We start from the raw sequence: 26,412 nt of genomic DNA on the forward strand, positions 1-26,412 counted from the left end.
GTTTGGTGATATTTAAATTCAAAACAAACTTTATAGAATTATAAAGAAATCGTTGTCATAAAGTCATTATCTTGTATTTTTCTAAAGAGGTTACCCAATGATTTTGGTCAAAAAATTGGAAAGTTATTCCCTCTTTATTTTCATCAAAATAGGCCAAGAAATGATGTTTGGTGATATTCGGATATAAAAGTAAAAGCTTCATAGAAGGTTATTCTCTTCTGCACCTCCTAAACTCCTAATTTTGATTTAACCAGCTGTTTTTCATCCAAATAGCTGATTTTGAGCACTCTGCACCTCCTGAACACCTGATCTTGATAAAAACAGCTGTTTTCCATCTAAATAGCTGATTTTGAGCACTCTGCATCTCCTAAACACCTGCTTTTGATTAAAAACAGCTGTTTTCCATCTAAATAGCTGATTTTGAGCACTCTGCACCTCTAAACGCTTGCTTTTGATAAAAACAGCTGTTTTCCATCTAAATAGCTGATTTGGAGCACTCTGCACCTCTTGATAAAAACAGCTGTTTTCCATCTAAATAGCTGATTTTAAGAACTCTGCGCCTCCTAAACAAATGATTTTGATATCACTTCGTACCTTCTGAACATCTGATTTTGATATAAATAGCGGTTCACTACCCAGATCTGGGTACTGCTCCTGGTTGGTCGTGCAGCGTGGGAGAATTGCGTCAACCAATCAGAAGCACTTCCCAGATGGGCGTACTGACGTGTCATTAGTGTGGAATTTCTACGCTCGCTTCTCAGACATCATGGGGGGGGGGGGGGAGGGGGGGGAACCAGTAGTGGAGTCCCGCAGTGTTGGCTATTTTCAGGCTAGCTATCCCCCCCCCCCCCGACAAATTGCGGGATTTTTTTCTCGGTCGTTCCCAGTTTAAATCGTTAGTTACCAATCTAGTAAATAGCCAACTGATTGCCTCGTGACAGTTAGGGCTTTTAATTCCTTTTTAATACTTGTATCACTTGTTTCAAATTAGTTGTGTGTATCAACTTTTGTAACCAGAGCATATAAGTGCACTCCACCTCCACTATAAACAAAGTATTTACATTTATATTTATTGTTTTGGCCCATTTAAAAGCCAGTCTCTTTTCTTCAGACTAACCTTATTTCAAAAGAAAAAAACTTACAATAAGATTAAAGAGCACGTTAAAGTCAAGTGTATTCCTCGGTAGCAATAAGCTCTTCAGTCAACGGCTTGTCACTGAACTGTTTGCTCTCATTATGCTAACAATTTGTATGTGTGAATATTTATGATATACGTTTTCTTTTCAAAAACGATTCTCCAACTTTATCACATCACCATTTAATCTACTTATAAATATGACTGCCTCGGATTCGCGTCTAAGCAACAAGGCAATGACTTTAAGTCAACAGGAACGAGAGGCACTGAAAAAACGTGGAGAAGTTGCTCAGTTGGGGTCATAACACGGATTATTTGCACACACAGAGATCTGACTCCTAGAACTTGTCAAAGTTCTCTGAACCAAAGTGTTTATCCTCTGTATCGCTGCTTTTTCTCTACTAATTGCTTGAAAGTTTCCAATTTTGTATAATCGTCAGTTTTACCGGCTTGCATGAAAGAGTTTGGGTACATCTCCACGTGACTGTCATGCTATAATCACGTGAATTCCGTCGAGACTATTAATTTTTATACATTGTCATCTCACGGTTCTGATACATGCACAAGGATTGACGTCGCACCTTCTCAGGGATTTCTCTTCTCACTGGGTAAATTCCACGCGACTGTCATGCTATAATCACATGATTTCCATTGAGACTATTTATACATTGTCATCTCAAGGTTCTGGTACATGCACAGATATGCATCTCCAAGGAGACGTCGCACCTTTTCAGGGATTTCTCCTCGCTCTTTTGCCGCAATAATTTCCTTGGGATCCTTAGAGAGCCACTCTAATGCTTCAGGGCAGCGAGTCACAGCCGGAATATTGTAGCCATTCCTTTCTCCTAAACCAATAGAATACGTGAAATAGTCATTGTTACTGAAAAGTAATCGACTTAATGCAGTCGAACCTCTTGCAAGCTAACACCTAGAATAAAATGATTTTTATATTCACCATTTTCACCGATTTTCCTCAAATTTTGCAAAACCATTGCTTCTAATTTCTCCTGGGTATTATAGTCGTCCCAAGAGAAATCAAAGAAAACGGGTAATGCAAACTATTATCGGGGGGGGGGGGGGGGGGGTTAAACATGGTGCATTACGGTCACAGTGAAAATGGTGAATGGCAGAGACTGCGAGCGGGAAAGATGAAGCAAATCCTGCGTTCTGATTTGCTACTCGAGCAATCAAGATGACCCGATCTTTCCCGTTTGGAATTTCCCTTTTTGGCCAGAGTATAATAAATCCTTTATTGACTAATCTTGTTTTGTCACGATGGCTGTTTGTTGCCCTCATTTTCTTTAATTGAATACAAACGACTTCGTCTTGGTCAATAAAAACGCAAAAAAGTAGGTTATTATCCAGCAATCTAGAATTCACGCTTGGTCAATATAACGCATAATTTAGGTATCGCTAGACTCGTTAAAGAAAGGTAAAGTAACACGACAAAACAAAAATAGTGGAGTTCTTAGATCTTTCAGGTGAATCGTCAAAAGCATTTGAGAGCGGGATACTTTGTTATTCAAGTGTAGGCCTGAATACACAACATGAATTTCAAATCAACAGGCGATATATGAAAAATAGTACTTGAAAGATTCAATCAACATCAACCAGTTGTTCAAAAGGTGGACAACGTTATCCACTAGACAGCGCCATTGTTTTTCTTAATACTTATCCTCTGGATAATGATTTGTAGGTTTAAACAACCGACGCCAGATGGATAATGCATCAGCCGCATCCGACCATCAAATCGGCCACTACATTACCGACCTAAACACGTTACCTTTTCTGTCCGCCATGCTGTCAAAGAAGCACCAAGATTTATCGACACCATCTCCGCACTTGACAAAGGCAACATAATGACTTGTCTCTATACAAACTACAGCGAACAGTTCCATCTTCTGCTTATCAAGCATCCATCTCTCATTTTTGAACTGTCGTGGTAGTATTACAGGCCTTGTCTTATGATTTTGTCTATCTCTATGTAAATGTATCTTGCTGTTACAGCCTCCACAGTAACTGGGCATCCCGGCCCTGTCAGCTACCACGCCCTTTTGATAACACATTTTGCACTCAAACTGTGCTGGTTCACTTCCACACACGGTACACTCACGTGCAACTACAACGAAACATGGGTAAAGTAAGTTGTTGGGGCTTTAAAAAAGAAAAAAGAAAGAGGTAAGCAGAGGGGGAGGGGAGGGGAGAAGCGGAGCAGTTTAGTTACTGACCCTCTCGCTGAGAGATAATTCAGGGACACTAATACGCACATGCATAAAAAAAAACAATGACAGCAGACAACGTAGCTCAACTGGTGCGATTTGAAGCAGTAAAGCTAATGAAAAGATATTATGGTATTTTCCTCCCCCCCCCACCTCTTTCGCTCCCCTTCTTAGAAAAGAAACGAATGGCTTTTAACACTCCCAAGAGCGTGGCGTTGAGTGACCGTGAGGGTCACGTAGTTTAAATGAAGAGGGATGCCGAGAATGAATGGAAAAACGACAAAAAGGACTAGAGTACCAATAGTAACGCCAACTTTGAAAAATATTTACCGTTTTCCACAATGTGAGTGACATCAAGTTCTAAGTCTGGTAGGATCATGTCATACATCTTATATTTGCTTCCGAATCGTGGCATCTGAAGAATTAAACACGAAGGAACCTGTGCAAACAAAGAACTTCAGTCAGTTAAATTGGAACTAGCCGTTAAAGTCTCTCCTGTAATGCCTTTCGAGCCGGCGAGCCTGGGTGAGAGCGGCTCGCGACTCCGCCACTAAAACAATGCCAGCACTCGTCCGCCAATCCTGCTAGCTACGTAAGCTAGAAGGAAACATTACAGCTGAGTAAATATCTACAAGGTTTTGCGATCACTTCAGTGCAAGACTTATTTACCACGGGAAATAATGGTTTCAAAAACTACCTCGAAAGTGTTTAAAAAGGAAAAGACAGAAGTATTTTAAAACAGGGTAATGTTTCCCATTTGGGTAGGCGCAAAACAAGGTCCTTTTTCTCCTAATCCTCCACCCCCGTTGATGCCTGCGACACAGGCTACTAAACACATGAAAAAACGACTAAGAAAGGAAAATGAACACAAACGAACAACCCCCACAGAAATAGAACACGGATTCAAAAACAACAGCTTAGTGCTAAAGAAGCACTACCCGCACGACGATAGTTTTGAGTACAATCTTCACTTCTTTTGTAACATTCTTAATGACTTACATGTACGCACTCTCCAAGACACTGGTTGTCCTGTGCCGAAAATGTAACGCGCGTGACTTACCAGATGGCTTTCCGTGCCGACACGAAACGCCATCTGGGATAGGATGAACACTTATCTAATATGTGACTCTCCACTTTCGAAATAAGTACGGCACAGCTTCGTTACGTTACAGAAATCGCACCGAAATCAGCATTTTTACGTGCGAACAGAAGCCAAATCCGGTATAGTTTTCGCGCCAGCGCAAAAGCTATGCAGTATAGTGTAAAGACAGCCTCAGTGTGCGTTCCTGATGGAATTATAACGAAGTTACTCTGGCTACTCACGGCGCAAAAATAGACAACGTTCGATATATTAAAATTTTACAATTCTAGCATGACTCCGAGGCTTTCTGGTCATTTTTCTATATTTGGTTTGGTTTTCTTTGTGCTTAAGTCTCTTGGGAATTGCAAGACAAAGAAGTCTTGAAAAATTTGCAATTTTGACCCTCAAGCCTCGGAGTCATGTTAGAATTTTAATAGAGAGCTTTAGATTCTGAGACGAGGAAGACTACGAGTACGAGATTTTCTCAATACTGAGTATTGCTCAAAATGCAAGAAGTTTTATCATTTTGCTATCGGGAGAGGGCTTAACATCCTTCAGTATAAATAACCGTACTAACTTGTTTGGTGAAAAAAGATAAAATGAAGCTTTCCAGGATGTCTTTTTTTTTTGGAAAGCACGAGCAAAAACTTTAAGTTAAATCTCGTTCTCGTCCTCAAATTCAAAGCCCTCTACTACAAAAAATGTATATCGAACGTGGACTATTCCTTTTAACATTTTACAAAAATATGATTAATTTTCGAGTTTCTATGCTACAATTGTACACTACTTACTTCAGAGAGGATGATATCAGCTGAAAGAAAGGACTGCTCCAACAGTTCTTGAACCATGGGTATTTTTACCGCTTCATTCTTTTCTGTTATAATCTGGTAGAAGAACGCTCCTTCGCTATCTTTTTTACGTTCATCTCTGGATCTTCGAGAAAAAGTCCCACATCAGATTAATAATCATTTCTGAGCCTAAGACGCGGTAACACCATAACTACTGCGAAATCAATGGTCTTCATGCATGACTATGCTCGCTCGCTCATCAACTCTAGGGCCGTTTCTCTTTCCAGCGAAACGTCCCCAGAGGCGAGGAGGGACGGCTGTATTCGCAGGCTAGAGTATAACATGCTGGTCAAATGGCCTGGTAACCTGGTCAGAATAAGGAGGACAACTGCTGGTTGTTGCTCTATACTGAAGAGGAAGAGGCCAATTTTATCACGTCTACACTCCCTATACCGGTTAGATGTTCGAGCGCACATAAAGGTATGAGAGGAAAAGGCACTTAACTGGAACAAGGCACTCATACACATCAAAGATTGGAACCGGAGCGTTTGGCCGACAGGATTTGGTACTAATTCTCATTCTTTACTTCTGAATCAGCGTTTACTTCCCTCTCAGTGGGTCCCAGTCCTCTTTTCAACTTATTTACTTACGCAATATATGCGAATCCAATTTCAAGATCGGCACGGCGCAGCGTCGCTCCGTTACAAAAATTGCGCCGAAATCACAATGTTTATATTTGTGAACAGTAGCCCTATAAGGTACGGGTTTCGTGTTGAGCTATCCGGCATAGTGTAAATATCGCCTAAAGCAATTCAGACCTTTTAAGATCTGAACGTTATTACAAGAGAACGCGATAGTATACAGCTGTCGATGAATAAGCTGAAAAGGAAGTTCAAATACAGAATAGCAAACGCCAGAAACACTTACTTCAAGTGCAAGAATGGATCTGCTTTCAAGACTTGCTTGAGAAGAGAATTCAAGAACTCCTCAGGATCTAGCAATACCAGAATAACGATGAAACGTTACAAAAAATTCATTATTACTATCAATATAATACAATTACATTACATGTATGGATAATTTGCTAACAATGATCAACAATGATTAGCTGTTCTACGTATACTAGCTCCCAAAGCTTTGAGGTAAAAAGAAAACACAATCGCGTAGAAATTGTCACGTACAGCTTTGAGAGGGCGTTAGCTTTCGTCAGAATACGCTCTTCTCACGTATGGTAATATGCCCGTCTAACCTCGTTTTTGAGTAAAAAGTCCTTTGAAATGCTAATCAGACGACGTTTTCGTATTTGAATTTCAAAAGGATTTTTACCCGTAAACGAGGTTAGACGGGCATATTACCATATGTGAGAAGAGTGTATTCACCCATGGGCAAAAAAAAAATGCGTAATTAACCAATCAGAACACACGGTTTACTTTTAACTTTGTTGTGTTATAAAGCTAAAAAGCTAATTTTTAAAATTTATTTAAATCAATATTTAACCAGGAGCATCCAGTTTAGCAATGCTAGTTTACATGGAGCCCTGGCAAAAACAAAAACAGACATTAAAAACGTAAAGAGACTAGACAATTAAGTTATCAGTGTAGGCATTATTGTCTATGATGGCATTTGAGGTTAATCTTAAAATTCACTGAGCGTCTCGATCTGTCTTAGTGATGTCTCCCGGTAGAGTGTTGTATGTGTGAGCACCGTTCATTCTAAAGCTTCCTTGGTACTTAACTTATTTGTCCAACCTTTCTACCACATTGGAATAAATTATGGTGATATGATGTAAGAGCTCTATCTTAAGTTTAGCGCGAAAAACGGCCTTCTGCATTAGTTGATCACACGATCAACTTTCTGTAAACACGAAAACAGTTCGCTTTTGCAAATTTTGTTAGCACGAGCTAAAAGAGCATATTAAAATTAGGTAACCTGTAAATTTTCAGCCTTATACCCCAAAAGTAGCGATTGCAACAGCCGCCGAAAATTAGAAGGATTTGTATGAGAAAAAACAACTTTTGCCACTCAGTCACGCTGGAATGGTTTTCTGAACAAATCCTTGTAAATTTCGAAATTTTCAAACTGTCGTGAACTATTTCCTTAATCGTTACTTGGCTCAAATCTCCTTTTTATTCATGACAGGTAATTTGAGCCCGTACATGCGTTAGGGAAAGGTTTAAAAATTTCAAAAATTACACGGATGTGTATGGAAAACCACTCAAGCGTGACTGGGTGGCAAGAGTTATTTTTCTTACAAATCCTGCTAATTCTCGGCAGCCGTTGCAATCGCTTCTTTTCAGATATACGACTCAACATTTACAGATTACCTACTTTTAATATACTATTTCAGTTCCTGCTAACAAAATTTTCTAAAAGCAAACTATTTTCGTGTTTACAAAAAGTTGATCTCGTGACCAACTATTGCAAAAAGGCCTATTGAAAAGCTATAATTAGAGAGATTTAGAGTGACGTTCACGGTAAACGTCAGATTCAAGTTGAGAATTTCTCCAAATAGAAAACGTGCTGCTAAAAACAGTCCAAAACGACTGTTAAAGACAAGACTAACCTGAGGCTCCTACTAATTTTGGGATAGAAGCAATGAACAATAAAGCACAAGTTTAGGGAAAACTTGGTCACGTGATACAAATTCACGTTTGCCGTTTGCCGTAAACATGACTCAATCTCTCTAATGTCATCCTGATTCACATTCAACAAGGGCTTATTTTTTCAAAATAACGTACTTCTTTTAAACAAAACGGGGTTACAAAGTGGATATCTTGCCTCTTGCCGCCTACAAGGAACCTTCCAACCGTGGATCCCATCAAGTTTCATACATTATTTTACTAACATTAGCCATTACCTTTCTCTTCATTGACGAGTCCTGCTGTTGAACTGAGTTTATCTAATAACTCTCTTAACTTGAGAATGCGATCGGCCCTAACAAAGCCGAAACTAAAAGAAAAGGAAATCAACAAACTGATTTCGGGACCAGTTAAAGATAATTATAGATAAATACGAGCAACGACTAATTAGATTTATAACAGGACCATTACATCCACGTAAAGAACGTTAACTGCCGCTATCTGTATACAAAAAAGACATCCAATTATAAGCCCACTCCAAATGCATTGAGAAGAATTAGACCTATTATGATGCTTTTATGCTTAAGTAAAATCCAGTAAAAGCAACTAGGAACGTATATAATTAGGAACTATAGCACTGCTATAGCTTGTTTTCCAAGCGCGGTTTCTATTCCGGTCATAAGCCCCTCCGTTTATAAGCCCTGCTAAAACCTCTTACAAAGATTTAAAAGCCAGGGGCCCATAAGCAGCAGTTTACGGTGATGGTAGAGGTGGTCACCCCTCTCCCGATCTCAGTTGTGACTAGCTTGTGCTTTCATTTGAGGGGTGGGGTGGGCGGGGGGGGGGGGGGGGGTTGGTGTGCGGCTAGTCTTTTGCTATTCCTAAGTATAATGTAATTTTTGCATTCGTTGTATTCTCTTTTATGTTATCTTTAATATGTTTTGATCGCAGTCAAGTTCATACAGTAGTTTTTAATTCACAAGGTTTAGGAAAATAATTATAATAATTTCCATTACAACATGCACTTTTTGTACACGTATCTCTAATTTAGAGAATCAAGCGCAGATTGACAAGACCATGTTAAGCTAGTATGCATCTCAAGAATTGTCACATATCTCTTGGCAATTCTTCAAAAATAATATGCATCCCTTATGCTTGGCATTGAGAAAGTAGAGGGGCTGAGAATAGTTAACACTACAAGTGCTTTACCTATTTTTATCTACTTACGTTCTCAAAGGATTGACAATGGCTTCTCTTAAAACATGTTGAACATCTTCATATTCTGGCAGATCATCCTGTTTTTTTTCTTTGTGTAGCAAAGTATCAAACACAACGGAAAAGGCGAACATGGCATAGAGTGTGGCATCAAGATAACATGAGTTATGGTGACCCTGAAGACCTTTCATGCTGCCACAGTGATCGTCCAATAGTGACGATTGCGGAGTGGTAACCCCCTTGACCTCTGGGGATGGCAAACTTCCAAAGGCTGAAATCACATGAAAAATGTAACAGCAACACTATTTTAACAGTGCATAATACAGTACAGTGTAGTCTTCCATAAGATCTGGTTTGTTTTATAACTTTACTAAAAGGTGCAAAATTCACTGGCTGAGCAGCTCAGAATAATACTTCTAGGTTTTGGGACAGAAAGCTTCAACCAGTTGCAAAAAAATTAATATTTAGACACTACGACGAAAAAACGACCTTTCTTGCTTCAAATCGCTGCTAGACACAGGTCTGTAAGATAAAATACTAACCTCCCTCCTGCTTTCCATTCAAAGTTGTTCCTCCACGTTTTGAGCATGGCCTTGTATTGCTAGCAACTTTGATAAGGGGTGGAGGGGGGGCCACAAGCACATGATCATTGACAGGCCATTTACACCAAAATACGGTACAGTGTCTCAAGTACTCTTGCAGCAGTTTGGGTTCTCAGTATTTGGTCTTTCTGCCGCATTAAAGGCTGTGCCCTAGCAGGGCCCAGTAGCCCCTAGCAACTAACGTTTGTCCCCGGGCAACTAGAAAAACTCAGTTTTTGCGATGAAATTACAAACTGTGCACCCTGGACTTCACAGGCTCAGAGAACAGGGCTCCCTGCAATTTTTCTCAGGGCAAAGCCTAGGGCAATGCAAGACTATTGCAGAAAATTTAAGAGTCATTTACAAACATGAAATGGGAAGAGATGCAGTTTAAGGTACAAATATGCAGGAGGACACTTTATGCTACATCCAAGTGTGGCATCCTTACGTTGGGTGTCGGTGTAGGTTCCTCTAAAAATTGGGCTTTTTGTTATCTCTTAAGTTTAATACCTTTAAATAATTCAATAAAAATGAGATATTAGCACAAGGCTAACTAACACTGTACCAAAGATTGCACTGTACGTACTGTAACATAGTCCCTAAAGACAAAAAGACTTGAAGTTCAATAAGCTAGTTTCGATATATTAAAATTCAGTATGATAGCGAGTCTTAGAGGACACAAACAAAGAAAATGAATAAACATGAATAATCATGGTTTATTCATTTTCTTTGTTTGTGTCCTCTAAGACTCGTTGTCATGCTGAATTTTAATATATCAAAAGTTGCCTATTACATAGATACAGTTTTAGACACATCGGATGTACCTTTGCTGGACTGGTAATCAGGGTCACTGATTGGCGAATTAGGAGTGAAGCGTGAGTCTTGTCTACAGTGGGCCAGTAGGGTAAAGAAACCTCGTCCTGAAGGACATGAAAAGTATCTTTCTCCACCAAACGTTCCATCTGAACATGCAGATTGTTCATCCTCCTGTAACACAAGTAACATAACATTAACAAGTTTAATAACAACAACATTATCTTAAAACACTCCTTTAATACGGTTAAGGTCACATAACTTACAAAAAAACTTAGTAGTTAAACTACTTTCTCCAACTGCATCTCAGTAACAAGTGTGACCAGCTGGCATAAAACATTGCTATGTTCAAAACAAGTATCTGGGAAAGGGTCTTGTACTTTTGACCGCCTGAGATCAATATATGCTCCTCTCGTATTCATCACAATTATCTTATACCTTATTGTACATGTCACAATAGCTCAACGCGGCAGGCTGACAGGTAATAACAGTTGACTTACAAAAATGATGAATGTAATAAGATCAACAGTAGGTAAAAAGCGGATTGTTACAGCAGTCTGATGCAAAATGTTATGCGCAAAGTTTTAGAGCATCTAAGTAAAATTAATGATTTCATTACACAGACTAGAAACAATTACCCCAAAATAAGTGCAAGGGATGCCATTACATACAGACTGTAGTATATGATAAGATTTTCCAAGTGCTATAAGATGTGAAATATGCCAGATGTTTATTTGCCATTTGTTGGCCTGTACGGTAATAATCTTTAATTACACTTTTATGTTAATCATAGCTAAAACAAAATTCTCAACTCTGATTGGCTATCAATTGTCTGATTGGAACAGTACGCGTCATGCTTGAGTAATTAGACATAACGCGCCATCGCTAGCGCACTTGAATGGGTTTTCATTTTTCATTTAATTGCTTCCACCACTGATACATTGATTACGTTATTGTAGACTCGTTATCACATTTTAATTGTGACGAGGGAGTCTATAGAAAAGCAGAATAGTGCTTGAAATGATAGATCCCTTTAAAACTGACATCAACTGCAACTTAGCTAGTTTATCATCATTTTAACAAACTTAATGATTAGAAATAGAATTAATCACAATTTTATAGTTTCTCATCTACTGTAATTACTATTCTAATTCTCATGAAAATGATCAGCGAAGCCATAAAATTAAACAGTATTTTAATTAGAGGGACGATCTGCTACTGCTGTTTTTTTTTTTTTCAATTATATTTATTTTTATGCATTTCTTAAATAAAATGTAAATATTTAATTTTACGTGTTTTGTTATCTATACTGCTCCATATTTTCGGACCTTGATAGGTCAATAAGTATGGTCCAAGTTTTCATAATTTACGTGGAAGATGACTGACATTTGGATGCGGTGTATCATAACTACATATTTGGGAAAAGATGAGAAAAGGGTTGTCATACTTTATTATATTTTTACTTTTATATCATGTGGTTTAAATTTAAAAAATCTTAACTATCACAAAGTTTGTTATGGTAACAGAAATTTGTGCCATCTAATTCGGTCTGTAATCATACTCGTGATTACATCATTATGTAAATCGGACTCCCGCTACACTATATTTCGTTAATCACTCGTATCATTACAGACCGATTTGGACTCCACTCAGTCCTATTACCTTTATCAATTGAGTTTTTTTTTCTAATTGTTTCCGTACACAGCCAATCAACCAGCCAAGCAACGTGTACCAAAGGGTGTTGCTTATGACAGTGTTGACTGTCAACATTCATTAAGTGTTTTACTCTTGTTTGGATTTTTATTTTAGTTTGTGTGTGTGTACATGCATTGGTCCATTCCTGCTATCTCTTTGAGTAAGTCATTGGCCTGTTATTAGTGAGTTTACGCAACAGAGAGGCAGAAAGAAGAGGACGGCAAAACACTTGTGTGTGACAAACGTGACAGGGCTATTACTTGCTCTTATGTCATGATCCCCGCTTAACATTAATGTTTTCTGGTCTTTGCAAAAACGTCTGTTTAAAGGAAAGGGAAGTTTGGCGTAAAGTTATTTCAAAGAAAATTATTGTCACTTTTGTCACACAAGGTTTGCCGTCTTCTTTCCCCTTCCCGTCCTGTTGCGTAAGTTCACTATTATCTGCGAAGCATTTGAAACCTTCTGCCATTTTCTAAAGCTCTGCACTGCCAAAACAACTCCGAAACTGCACCACTGTCTGCATGTGATGCCATCCATAACATTAACCCATTTATTTTCTATTTAGAAAACAAATTCCAAAACTCAGAGCAACATTTTTTTACAAATTGGATATTTCAATCTACTCACTTGAATACTTTTTGAGCTATTTGAAAAAATACCGTAAAATTCCGAAAATAAGCCCCTCCAAACATAAGCCCGCCAAACCGGTAAAGCAACAAAACCCTCTGTTAAATGGCCCCTCCGAATATAAGCCCCCCCGAGGGCTTGTACTTGAAGACAGTGCCCTCAAATTCAAAGTAAGACAGAGAAAAAATGGTAAATTTCCTTCCAACTATAAGCTAGCATAATCGATTTTTGAACGCAAATTCCCCTCCACACATAAGCCCCTCTGAATATAAGCCCCTCAAAAAGGGCCTTTGAAAAATATAAGCCCCGGGCTTATTTTCAGAATTTTACGGTAGCTCATATGTCGGTGGTCCGAGCGCATGCATGTTTCTCTGTTTGTATCATGTATTCTTTGTCTGTTTGTATGTGTGTTGCAGGGTGATGGACCAATAAGGTTGGAGATACTATGAGTTTATACTAGGAACCCATGAGATTTTGGCATATAAACATTATATCGCTAAACGTCAAACAGGCCACTTTGAAACTGCCACCTCGATTCATCACAATTTTTTCGTTGTTTATTATGGCCTAAGGTGTTTAGAAGAATAACATTTAATTATCTTTTTGACTCAAACACTGAGTACAGTGATCCAGCTGTTTAGGTTTATATTTTAAGACAAGTGCTCCTCCAAGACATTTTATGGAGTTTACGACAAAATGTTTCACCTGGATGAAAGTGGAGTATAAAAAATCATATACGAGTATACAATGTATTACGAAGGTTTACACATCAAAATGTTAATAACTGATTTTAAATACTGATTCTAAAACTTGAACAATCAAGTCTTAAGAATTTAAAGGTCTGTTGCACTAAGGAGAATAGATGGCATGCGAAAACCCTCGTGAATTATGATGATGCAATCATCTACCCTAATGACAGCGATATTTCTTGACTATTCAGTATTCAATGAACCACAGTATCTTGGGAAACTCCGAAGAAACTTTCATGTCTTCCTTCGAAGCAACATTTGGGGAGTTGACATCCCTTTTACTTTGACAATTTTTTTAATTTGCACCAGATGAAATGAAGGAAACACAAAGAAAAGTGAATTTATAACATAACCATCAACTCAGCTGTGTACCCGCTATTTTATTCCGTTCATCATATCCATGTGCAGCAATACCGCACACACAAAAAAACACAGACTAAATTTAGGGTGAAAGGTTAAAATTCTTGGTACGGTCACACTAAAGGTTTGGCAACACTGAAGCGTTCAAAATAGCTTATGCACGTTACAGGGGCACCCAACGAGGATATAGTTCAAAACCACTTAACATAGCATTGTTGAACGTATTTTAGTATTTAAACGGTAGATATAGGCATATTTTTATCCCCTAAAAACTTTTCATCTGTTCGGATTTCCTAGCTGAAAGTCTAGTGATCCGAAAATTATAGGGATCAAAACTTACCTTTTCGAAAATTTCAGCCAGGAAAAGGCTCCCGAAAATTCTAGGTGGCCTTTTTTAGGGTAAATATCCGTTTAAAATGGGTAATTATACCATTTTGTAGATGTTCGAAAATCCTAGGAGAGGCAGGCAAGCAATAAATTTTACAACAAATGTTCCGAAAATTCTAGTTCTCAAATCGTCTTCCGAACAGATATTTTCCCGAAAATTGCCGTTGGGTGCCCCTGACGTTAGCCTATGTTCTATTATCAGCCGATGCAAGTCTTCCATATTTTACGTCGGTCTGTGTTTACACACTATATTTCTAATAATTTTATACCGCATGTAGCCAAGCGATTTAGACCATTCAGAAATGCAAAATAATATTTTGAGTGAAAAATAACATGGTTTAGAGCAGTTTTCGTCAAGTGACCTGTGACCTGCGGATTAGACCCGCCGTGTTTAGAGGACTAAACATAAAATTGTATCTTTTACCAACTCCAGTCCAGCGACTAGTTTATCCTTCAGTGTTGGAAGAGTTCCAATCCATTTAATCACGCCAAATCGTGGATGTCCTTGAGCCATAGGTACCTCAACCATCGAGCCAACTTCAAAGCCATGAGGAATTTCAGCTATCGCTTGTGCCTCAGGATCTGACAAATTAAAAAGTTCACTACTTGAAAAATACACAACATTGTGTGCTTCCAGAAAATGTCGACAGTTGACACTCTCTTAACAGACACTTCTATAGGGTGGACAAGTTGGTAAAACGGACAGCTAGAGTAGACACTAAATGAATGTTTCAGATGGACATCTTTCTTTGACAAACACTAATGGTCCAAATGGTGTCTGTCTGAAAGGGAATTGACTGTATAACTAGTAATAGTTGACACTACAGCTGCCCCCGTTCTGTATATTGTCGGTCAATAGTATTCTTGCTGGTTGTGTAGCTCTTTGAAATATACCGATTCATAATGAAGATTTTCACACATATTCCGTACAATAGGTGAGATAAATACAGGAAACGTAAGGTTCCATGCACAGTTTCAGCTCGATTTACACAGCTTTGATCAAAACATTCTCAGTTTCGAGAATAGTTTATTCTAAACCATACGAAAAGATTTAATTAGAAGTTGAATTTTACGCTATTTCTCTTTCACTCTTTACATTCAGTTCATTTTATTTGCCGGAAAATAAGCCTTAGAAATTAAAAGGACGTTTGATCGATTCACGCTCGCGCATTCTAGTCTTATTTGAAACTTTATAACGCTAGGACATCTATGAGCAGGGAAAAAGTCAGCACAGAATTTGATTGTCGGCGAATTCATGTAATTGTCCATCAATCTGCTAGTGATAAGCTAGCCGTTGTTCACTCGTCTTCCTTGTTTGGGGCTGAGTCTTATTCCGGTCAAAGAGAGAGAAAGAGTGTCTGGCAAGGTTTCCAATATAAATCAAAGATTTGTGAACTCGTGTCTGGCAAACCTCCAAGTGTTTATATACACACAGTTTAACGCACCTTATAACCTCATCTGCGCTTAACGAGTGTCTTTTGGCCCATAACTTTCAAAACAACTGCTCCACAGAATGTCACTGCGTAACGCAAAGAGTATCGAAGTATGACTGCACAATAAATGTCACAAAATCTACCTGAGCGGTCCCTTCGGAATTTTCTGTCTTTACGTTATCCTAACCATTTCGTCCTTGCGGGCGCAAACAATAGAAACATCATCATTACCTACCGATTCCTCGCGGCCCCTGTTTGAGCAAATCGAGATTTTTTCTAGTACACTGACTGTATATTTGAACTGTAAGTACTGTCCTTAATATACGCGCGAGTTACTAGGGTGCCTCCTCGGGATTTCGCCTCTGGGCGAAATCCGTGCGGGGGCAATAATAACAATGGAACGTCAAAGGAAATCTGAGGGGCCGGAGGGTCTAAAAGGCAATCATTTTTTAAGAAAAGCACGAACCTAAACCAGAATTTCCAGAAGGGGGGAACCCAAAATCCTCCATGAGGGTGGTAAACATGACGGTGCATGAAGATATTTTCTGGAGAAGCACATTTCACATTTTCATTCTTCAACGATTTCTGATCATCACTTTTTTCTCCATTTCTTCTTTACTCCCTCATCTTACTCTCAAAATACATGTATCTTGCTGACCCCTTCCTAGCCAGACAAGGTCATTCTTACAAAAAAACCCACAGCAATGTTATTGATAGAAATTTCACATCAATTAAAATAGATTACTGGAGCATAAGTACAGAGAAATGTAATTAAGTTACCTGTCATTTTATCTGAAGCCTGTTCATCTACATGCATAACAGAAGTTTGAGGCTCAGCAGGTTCTTTTGATAAAGCACTGTCTTCCATATTGTTAGTTTCTACAGGGCTGTAATTATCTGACACAACCTCATGATCAGTTGCCATTGGTGACACTAGGTCTTGATACAAAAGAAATTACAAACATAGGTTAGGCTTTAACATACATTGTAAGAATGAAAATAATGCGCTTGTTGTCCCCAAATGATTGCTGACACCCTTGTGAACATGTTTTTTCATTGACTTAAGCTCTCTCCTGACGATGCTGCCATCATAACTACTGAAGGTCAATTAAAACCTTCAAGACTGGTCTAATGAATGAATGAATGGAATGTCATGGATGAGATCAGAAGACAACACACGTGCCTCCTTTATGTATTAGCATCAAGCTCAGACGTCATCATACATGTACAAGGGTGCCACTGGCAGTTGCTATCAGTCTATTGATGAGCTTAGCCTTACTCTAGCCCATGAGCCCATGATATGAATGATGTGTGCAATGAGGTACATGTAGATCACAGCATCGGGGAAATTTCTCCTACTCTTTGGGTTCTTTTTGACTTCCCCTTGGATTTGACCAATGTTTACAAAAAATATGAGAAAGAATTTATTTATTATCCTTCTGAGTTACATTAGCAATTATTAGCAATTATTGTATGAGCACCTAGTGCCACTTGCCATTTACAAACTGCGCAAAAAAATGATCTGCCTATTAAGCTCTCTATTAAAAAGGCTTGAAATTAGGGCAGGATGGCTGGTCATATATTATTAATTTTGTCTGATCATTTCAGTACTGTTTACTAACAACAATTAATTTTACTAGTTCATGAGTCAGCATGCATAATTACAGTATGTCACAGATATGAAGCATGTGGAAAGTTTGGACAACACAAAATAAGGTGCAAGAGTGCACCTCAAGCAACTCTAGCCTTTTGAGTGCTCTCCAAACTTCCCAAGTGCTTCATATCTCAACATAATTATGTTTACTTTGAGTTATGGATGTACTTGTGAGGATTGCTAAGCTCACAAGAACTTAGGTTTAAGTCTTTTGGTATTGCATCTATCAGCATGCTCAATGGGAATATGAAGTACGATGCACTATTTAATTTGATAGGCAAATATTCCAGCTAGAGCTGGAAATATTAAATTGTACATCACGGGACAGCAGTGACAGACAGCAAATTACATCTATAAAAATCACAAAAAAAGCAAAGTTCAATATCAAAATTAATTACACTGTAGTATCTATTCTTCTCCTTTCTTCTCATTCTGTTTGGTTTTTCTTCAGATTGTCTTAAATTCCCCCAAAACTCTCTGCTTAAATCAAGGAACTCCCATATCAGTAACACTTTGCCAAATTTATTTTCCAAGCCAGAAAATCCTTGAATGGACATTTTTGAACCCAAAAAATGTATCAAACCAACCTTTTTTACACTGCTGCATGACTTTGTCATAGTCTTCCTTCTCTATCTGAACAAACCCACAATATGATCTTCCACCAACATTAGATAAATCAGGTTGCTTCGTGATTGGTGGAGGGTTTTTAAGATCACTGTTTGGAGGTGAATTTTCGTAGTGATCCTCATTGAAGTCTATGTTACTAGCACTGTCTGTCCTTTCATCATTGCTCATCCTAGCATCCCTCGTTGTAGGTAGAGAAGCTTTGGAACTCTTGAACTCATGTAGCATTTGTTTTTGTTCCTCTATGAATGCTGCACAATCAGTCTGGCTACTTTCACCAGCGGCCACGATAAGATTGTGATCAGCTGAGTCAAATGAAATTGTTCTTTTTACTTTTTTCACAGATTCGCGACCTACAAAGTATGCAAGAAGGACACGATGTATACAACTATACAATGTATATTATAAAGGGACCTTGTCAGAAGAAACTTTAAGGCTATCTTTCAAAGCATTCCAGGGATAACAAAATTAATGCTGATAACATCAATTAATATCAATGTATTCATTCAAAATATTTCTCCGTTTCTGATTGGCTAAAATCCCATGTATAATTCATCATAACCAGCTACTTTGTATTTTTTTTCACTCATTTCACCAGGAAGAATAGGCAAACTATTGGCTAAAAACATAGCAAGAATAGCAAGAAGACAACTCGCAGGAAGCAATCTGCTATGTGGAGAATATTTGCAGAGCTGAACAACCCTTTATCTCCTAAACTTGCCAATTAACATGCACTATTGAGATGAACTTCTCATCAACAGAGGTAAGCACTGTTTAGCTTTTTTTTTAACTAGGAATTATTATAAATGAATAAGAAAACAATAATTGTTTTCTTATTATTATATTTTATTATCAGCTTTCATGTTATCTGAAGAATTATGGAGATCTCGGAGGGTGTTACTGTATCTCGATCTCCATAATTCTTCAGATGATACTCAGCTTCATTCAATACATGTAGCTGCTAAATTTTTAAGGGTCACTGAATTTCAAGTTCAATTTATAACAAGCCAGTAGGCTTTCTCCGACCACTTTTGAAACGCATAACTGAGTGCCCCAATGGGAGCGATGGCAGTTGAGGTAGAGGTGCGCAGCTGAGGCCTTCAAATCTTGACCCCTTATTTCCCTTCCCAGTTTAAGACAAGATATCTTATCATGATACCTTCTTCATGACCCTGATTCACTTCATTTCCAGTACAAAATTATGTAATTTTTTTATACCCTGTAACTAATATCATCATATGATAAATTCCAAAAGAAGAACAAAAGTAGTAGTAGCAAAAAGCTCAAAATGTACTTTTAATCCAAATACTGTTACACATGGCACTGGTGGTCCACAACAAGGGGAGGAGAGCTAAGGAGGGTAAGAGCCTCTTGAAAGCCAAAGTCTTAAAAGGAAAGTTTTTACCTAGACTGGAATTTCCAGAGGAATGGGGGGTCCTAAACAATAACCTCTCCAGGAGAAAGAGGGGCACATGTATCATTTGTTTTAATTGCGAAATGCACATAACAAATCCTACCTGAATATCTACTAGGATCATAACCCATTGACTTTGGCATCATTTCACCTCTATCTGGTGATGTTACATCTTTCGCAGGATCTTGATCAAAGTCTTTTTCAGGTATAACAGTTTCAATATCGACAAAACATGCATAATCTCTCTTACATACAAAGACTTGCTTTCCTCTCAATTTGCCAGTTCCACTTCCACACCTATCATCCTAATGAAATCAGAGCATAAAAATACATGTAATTACAACTACAATTTTAATGAGAAGAATTAAACTTAAGAATGCTTTTCAATGTTTTGTTTCTTCAAACATCATTATCAAGAGTGAGAAACGTTAAGTCTCAAAGTTGTTAAGATGTTGAAGTTTGAATAAATTACATTGCATTCGTGCATGCTTCATCATAACATGTATGATGATTCTTAATAGGAAAGCTTAGTGTGAAACGACATTTCTCACTCTTGATAATGATGTTTGAAACATTGAAATGCCTAATGACATTCTTAAGGTAAATAGATTATTTTTCTTTTTAAATGCTTCAACAAGCTACGGACCTTCAGAACTACAATTTTCTCAGAGGATTTTAGTTATTTATTTTTATTTTTTATTTAAACATATTTTATTGACAAAGTTTGCCCTATGAGTAAAAGAACTCTTCAAGAGGTAGGGCTGTCACTAAGGGCCGGGGGCCAGGCATTTCCTCTGGCTACTCTAAGCATGACCCCCAGCTGCTTTTGTCATTTAATTAAACTAAAAGAGCACCAGAAAATTCTACATTAAAAAGGAAATAAGCAAGTGAGGGGGTCAGAGGCCCTGAAAATTCCAGAGGGGAGGGGGGTTGGACAACAAAACTACTTTTCAGGGGGTCAACATCATTTCGTTTTCGACCTGAGTTCGAACATTGCTTCTTACCGACCTGGTAGATCATTTTTAGGACACTTGTAAATAACTTGAAATATATCATTTAAGATTGTTCCTTTTGATCTTTACCAGGTTTCCTTTCTTCCAAAAGCATTTTGGATGCAATTTCAGAGGAATTAGACCAACTACAACTCGTTTTATCACATACTCGTATATTTGGCCACCCAGCGCTGTAGCTAGTATGAGGCCAACCGAGGCACTCGCCTCGGTAAAATTTTGACGAATTTCGCCGATCATTTTTATTTTACATAAGCGATCATCGGATATTTTTAACGCATCATGATATTACAAAGAATTCAGCAATTCAGTCAATATACTATGAAAAAATTACCATATCATCGATCTCAAGGGGCTACGTACGTTAACTCAAATTTATTTTGAACAAATACTGATCAAACCATTGGTGAGGTTAACGGTCACCCAGATTATGTAGCTTGTTTCTGATTATTGCTTTTTAAATTCCACTTAAATTAACTCGAAAAAAAGTTACCGAAAGGCCCAGAAAACGCTGCAAATCGCATTTCCGAGAGACTAAAGTTCAAAAGTTCTCGGGGGGGGGGGGGGGGGGGCATGCCCCCGAACCCCCCTAGCAACTCCCGCCTGCCTCGGTTGGCCGTTTGGTCTGGCTACGGCACTGCCACCATTACTTGTTACCAGTCTCCCTCAATGAGATCAATGCGTGCAACACGTCGTGCAACACATCACCAGTTTAGAATGTAGAGTTTTTATTCTCCTTTTCATTTTCCCTTAGTTTTGTGGTTGAAGGTGTGGCATGTTCGTGATCGAATTCTCACTGAAATGGTGTCGATTTCACCAAACATTACTGCCATCGTGCATCACGTGGCATGAGTCAATTGAAAAATAGTATATTGAACCTGGTTTCCCTTCAAGATGCAGGGGGTATTCATTGTTATCATTTCAGAATTCAGAGTTTTTATTCTTCTCTTTGTTTTGCCTTAATTTTGTGGTTGAAAGTTTGACTTGTTCTGCATTCCTGCACGAAATGGCATTAATTCCATCAACATTATGCCCATGAAGACGAATAACAAATCGTAAGCTTGCCCTGATTAAGGTAAATTCACAAAATATAACTGACTTATTAACTTTATCTGTTTCATTTAAAGTAAACCAATGAGCAAAAATTGCAGATTAGGTTACTTTGTGGTGGTGTAGTGTGTTTTAATGTTGCGAGATCACTCAAATAAAAAAAATACAAGCTTCTGATGGAAACCGTTGCGCACTAGCCATAAATGGCCTCATTCTTCTACTTTAATAGTCTTTCTTCATGAAAATGAACTTTTCCAGAGGGGTTGGGGGATCTTTGTCATACTTGTGGAAATTCCAGAGGGATGGGGGGGCATCAGTACCCTGCAAAAATGGAAAATCCAGGGAGTGGGGGGGTCCTAAGTGAAATTCCCTCCGTGGTGGGGGTCTGGATATTTTCTGGAACTACACATTGTACACATACATGTTACAGCTAACTGTTAAACTTACCAGCTCTAACCCTACAACGGTGTGAACTTGTCCATGTGAGTCTTTGTCCTCACCAATATAACGAACAATTCCTCTGACAGGAGCATCACCAGCAAATGTTACAACTCGTTCATCAATTTTAACTTTATAATCACCTCCTTTCCGAGGTATATGTACCTTCCGCTCATTATCATTTTTTCCTTTAAATATAGAAGGAATCATTTTTGAAGCAAAACTACTTGGACTACTTTCGTTTCTCTTTGGAGATTTAGGTGATTTTGAGCCTGAATCCTCAATAGGTGTAAGTTTATCAAGAGCAACAAAAACTCCTGAGTCTGGGGGACATGTGAAATATGTCTTATTCCTGAATGTACCATCTGATGTTCCTTGGCCAGGGTTTTTCTACGAGAAACAGTAGATTTCAAAACAGTTCAATAAATTACTAAGTCCTTAATAATTCATTCATCTATGTAGAACTATTAAACCAACAAAAAGCAATAATTATTTTCTATGACTTACTGTATCGTCACAGAAAATATATAGCGTTTACTGTTTACTGTTCTACACAGTGTTATCATTTGTCTCACAAGCAATAGACATTAAGATAGTAATCACAGCATTTCAACCTTGATCATACTGCAGGTCTTTATTAGGTGATGGTGTCCATTTACTGAATGGCATCAGGGCAAGAAAAAAACTTGAATTCCAGCCATCCTATACATGTACATGTAGGCAAGAACCTCTTAAGGACACTTGCTTATACCTCGCAAAGCAAGTTTATAATTTTTTTGAATTCACATCATGCGTGACTTCCACAAGGATTGCTAAGCAAAGTGTGCTCTTTTGCCTAGGTCTTAATAATTTGGTATCTGCAATTGCCTAGCAACAAAGCAGCGAATAAACAGCTCCTTCTTACTTCTTACCTTGTAGTTCACCCCAAGTGCATATATTTCTAGTCTTAGTTAATGATTCTGTCAGAGAATAACTATCCTAGACCCTTGCCCATTGGGCAAGTAAGTTTTAAAAGTTACTAGCCCAGCAAGAAAGTCTACTTGTCCCAGACTAGCAGATAAGACTTTTTTTCGAGCCCTAAGGACTATTTTTAGTACCACCATTGTTGCTACTGATTGGTGTATCATGAATCTCACTCATGGTTAGTCAATGGTGGGTTTCAATCCAAACCATTGGTAACATTATTACAGGACAAAACTGGCTGCTCTGGTACAAATCGGATGTTGTTTTGTCTGATCATAGGCATCCATACTCAATTCCACTGTCAGTAAATCCACACCGTCACCTGATGATTAAGACCTGGTTGAAACGTCACAATCAATAACTAAATGACTGTTGCCAAACAAACGACAAGAAAGTGAAAACTTTCAAACACTATCAATAATCATTCTTTCATGACAGGTTTTAATTACTTTGACAGGTCTTCTCAAGGGTGCAAACATATTGGTAAATTATGTAGAGTTTCCATTGTCACTTTTAAAAGTAACTCGAACAAGTCTTTATTGCCTTCAATAGAAACAGATGCTTCATTTTACCTGTCTGGAGTTTGGAAATAATTTTGATAGCCTTCAACTGAGCCATTTCTTTGTGAGTTTGGTTAAGCTCCATTGCCAAACATAAAAGAAGTCAATCTATGAATTTAGTTTGATTAAAAGTTTGCTTGATTTTGTTTGATTAACTAAGCCAGGTAAAACTCAACCATGGATTGCCTCCAATTAAGTTTGATAGAATTTGATTACCAGACATTTTGACTGACTACAGGGCTACATGTACCAGTCATTATTGCAATTAAACTTGTGAAACTTTTTGCACAAGAAAGTCTTAGCCATTTGGCAGTAACTTTGTGCATAGTAAGTTGCATAGAGGGAAGTGTTTGGTTGTCAAAAAGTAATCAATAAAACTGAACCCAACATCTAGTCCTTGTTGACATTGGATAAAACCATCCACCGAATATATCATATCTAGCGGATAAGAAACAATTACGTTATCCGCTGGAAAGAATTTTAGCCAGTAGATAGCCTTATTCACCCTTTGGGTAACAGGTTGTTTTGTCCGAACTTAAGTAGATTTGCCCGATGTTTATTTGTCATTCTGAGAAAAGGAATAAACATGAAAAGATAGTGTCTGCAAATGTAGATCAACAACTTTTTCCAGTGAAAACTTCACACAAAATGTATCAAAGATCGAGATAGCAACCATGGCGATTGTTGAGGTACATGTAGACTTACAGTCTTTCAGTATCTTGGATGTGCTAAGATCTTTCAGATTGCTGGACTTTTTTTAACAATTGCAGCAATAGATGCCACGTTTAACTAAAAAGCATCACGTATACGGCGTATTGCCGAGCATTATTTGTCACTGGGCAAATGAACTTATGTTCGGGCAAAACAACTTCGGGTGAATTGAATTTCGGGTGAAACAACCACAATTCACCCTTTGAACAACTGGGGACTGGGCTCAGTTTACAAAGAGAACATACAGTAGAACCCTTTAATCCTCTATAAAACAAAGTCCTTGAATAATGAACGATATTTTTTGCCCCATTTAAGGTAAAATGTATGGAAAACAACTTCGATATAAGCTCAATAAAACCTTATCATAGCGATCGTTGACAGTCCCTTGGCACATAAATCGAGGTTCCACTGTACCCATGGACTTAACTTACAATCAACTGTATGCCAAACATGGTTCCATGGAGGGGTGGCAATTCACCAACGTACCACACAGTTCCGTGTAATTTCTTGGAAACTCCTTTCACTTCCACGAACACCTGACTTCCGGGTGAGATTTGTCTCCCGAAATCTAAACGTTTCCTATCAATGAAAGACTGATATCTCAAACCTACTGAAGAAATAGCCAAGAGTAGGTTAGCATCTTCGACCGTAAGTCGCGTTATGTCTTCTGTACGACATTCAAGACGAATATTTTTCCGATCAATTCCAGCAAGAGCTATTCTTGTTGAGTCGCTAGGTTGCTCTGTTTCTGGGAGAGCCTCCAATAACTCTCCTTTTAATACCATTGTAGGTGTTGACTTCATTGCACCAAAAGACATCATGCTTCTCTCTTGCGTACTGCCCACACGATCTTGAACAAGAATATAATATCTTTTCCTGACTTCTGCCATGCTAAAATGAAACTAATCTATCTCTTTTTGTAGCATAATTTGCCCGCAACGGAGAACAACGATTAATTGTCTGTGAATGCCGCCATCTTCAAGGGAATTTCCCAACCTCGATTTCATACATGACGTACCTCCTATTTTTAAATATATTCTAAGGTTTTACGTCATCAGTGGTCACACGTTCCTCAATCATGCATGATCTTTGTTTTAGTTTCGCTGCTATTTTAGCGAGTTTCACGTAAGGGCATCAATATTTCGGGTAATTTTTAGCACGTCTTCCATTTATAAGAATACTTAACCTGCGATCAGGCGTTTTTTTTTTTCTACTTTCGGGGAAACAAAAGGGAAGCAGGACTAATTGATCACAGGTTTAATTTTACTGAATTCTACGCTTATGTCATATCAAGGAGCCATGTAATCAACTCCAGGTCATATCCCAATCCAAAACCATCGTCATCATGATCAAGACGAAAAAAAACATGCTGAAAAAGTACGTACGTCATAAACATTTACTCTCGTTCAGCGTAAGTCCCAGCGCTATTATTACTTTCCTGTGGGATTTGATTACGAGTGCGGGATCGAGTCAAGTAACAATCTTTACGCAGAAAAGGGGCTCGTGTCCAGGGATATAAAGAATATATAGTCGCCTGCCTCGTTCCCCGTCACTCGCAATCCATGACTTTTGGGGGGATCAGTTTGATTTAATAGGTCATTTCTGAGTTCTTAAAACTCTCACTTTCCAAACAAGGCTAAGTGCAAAACTTTTCTTGTGAAAATCAATGGCCTCGCACTTAGCCTCGCTTTGAAACAGAGGCTTGGAGCAACTCGAAAAATGGCCTATTATTAAAGAAAGAGAGGGCGAAAGGAGTGATGGGAAGGGGAGAAAAAGTGAAGAGACAGGCAAACCTTTTTTCTCTTTTTCCTCGAATTCCCATCACGCTCGCACTCTGCGCTCGTTCCTATCTACAATCTTGGACAAAATAAAATGGAACAGTACTTAACCCCCATCCTCCGCAATCAAGGGTGAAAGCCGCGTAAAAGCCAAAACGCGCCATTTTCCCCATCCTTGGTTTCGGGGGAAGGGGGGCAGGAGGTATAAATTTCCCATTTATTTCATCCAAGATTGTAAGCATTGATAGAATGTGCTGGCATTATTTTTGGCATAATTCATCATGATGAGCATAATTTTCAAGGAATTTTACTATTTTCCGAAAAAAGCACTGCCAGTATAATTTGAAACTTAAAGCAGTGAACAAAGCAGTGTAATTTGCATTTTTGGCTAGCTTTGCAGACAAAATGTTCATTTTTTTATCATACAACATATTTTTTGGCCCGAGATGAGTGTTACAGACAAATTTAAGAAATAAAATCAAATTTTTGTCTGCTTATAGTCACATTCATGGGACCTTGGTCTCACAGGAAGTGACCCAGGATTCTTT

At 38.3% G+C, this 26,412-nt stretch overlaps 1 protein-coding gene across 2 annotated transcripts; it reads right to left on the minus strand.

The window, feature by feature from the left end:
• Positions 1-927: 927 nt before the first annotated feature.
• On the minus strand, positions 928-25,072 carry LOC140928116 (ubiquitin carboxyl-terminal hydrolase CYLD-like). 2 transcript variants are annotated; one of them, XM_073377831.1, is made up of 15 exons: positions 24,518-25,072; positions 21,862-22,242; positions 19,458-19,659; positions 17,904-18,293; positions 16,443-16,601; positions 14,654-14,811; positions 10,423-10,585; positions 9,030-9,288; positions 8,081-8,172; positions 6,151-6,217; positions 5,227-5,368; positions 3,685-3,793; positions 2,919-3,254; positions 1,817-1,980; positions 928-1,672 (listed from the first exon to the last, which is right to left on the minus strand). In XM_073377831.1, the coding sequence occupies exons 1-15, from the start codon at positions 24,974-24,976 to the stop codon at positions 1,664-1,666; spliced, it is 3,090 nt and encodes a 1,029-aa protein (XP_073233932.1). In that variant the 5' UTR covers positions 24,977-25,072; the 3' UTR covers positions 928-1,663. The 2 variants fall into 2 exon arrangements, with proteins under 2 accessions (XP_073233932.1, XP_073233931.1); XM_073377830.1 differs by having other exon boundaries at positions 928-1,980.
• Positions 25,073-26,412: the final 1,340 nt, after the last annotated feature.

This window comes from Porites lutea, chromosome 2 (assembly GCF_958299795.1).
Source record: "Porites lutea chromosome 2, jaPorLute2.1, whole genome shotgun sequence".
NCBI lineage: Eukaryota > Metazoa > Cnidaria > Anthozoa > Scleractinia > Poritidae > Porites > Porites lutea.

Bases quoted from the DNA above. Each gene is read 5' to 3' on its own strand.
- LOC140928116 (XM_073377830.1), bottom strand. From the start codon at position 24,976: ATGGCAGAAGTCAGGAAAAGATATTATATTCTTGTTCAAGATCGTGTG. The intron at 22,243-24,517 runs GTAAGTTAAGTC...TGTTTCTCGTAG, and splicing joins TGTTTGGCATACAGTTGATT to AAAAACCCTGGCCAAGGAAC. The intron at 9,289-10,422 runs GTACATCCGATG...ATGTGATTTCAG, and splicing joins TGATTACCAGTCCAGCAAAG to CCTTTGGAAGTTTGCCATCC.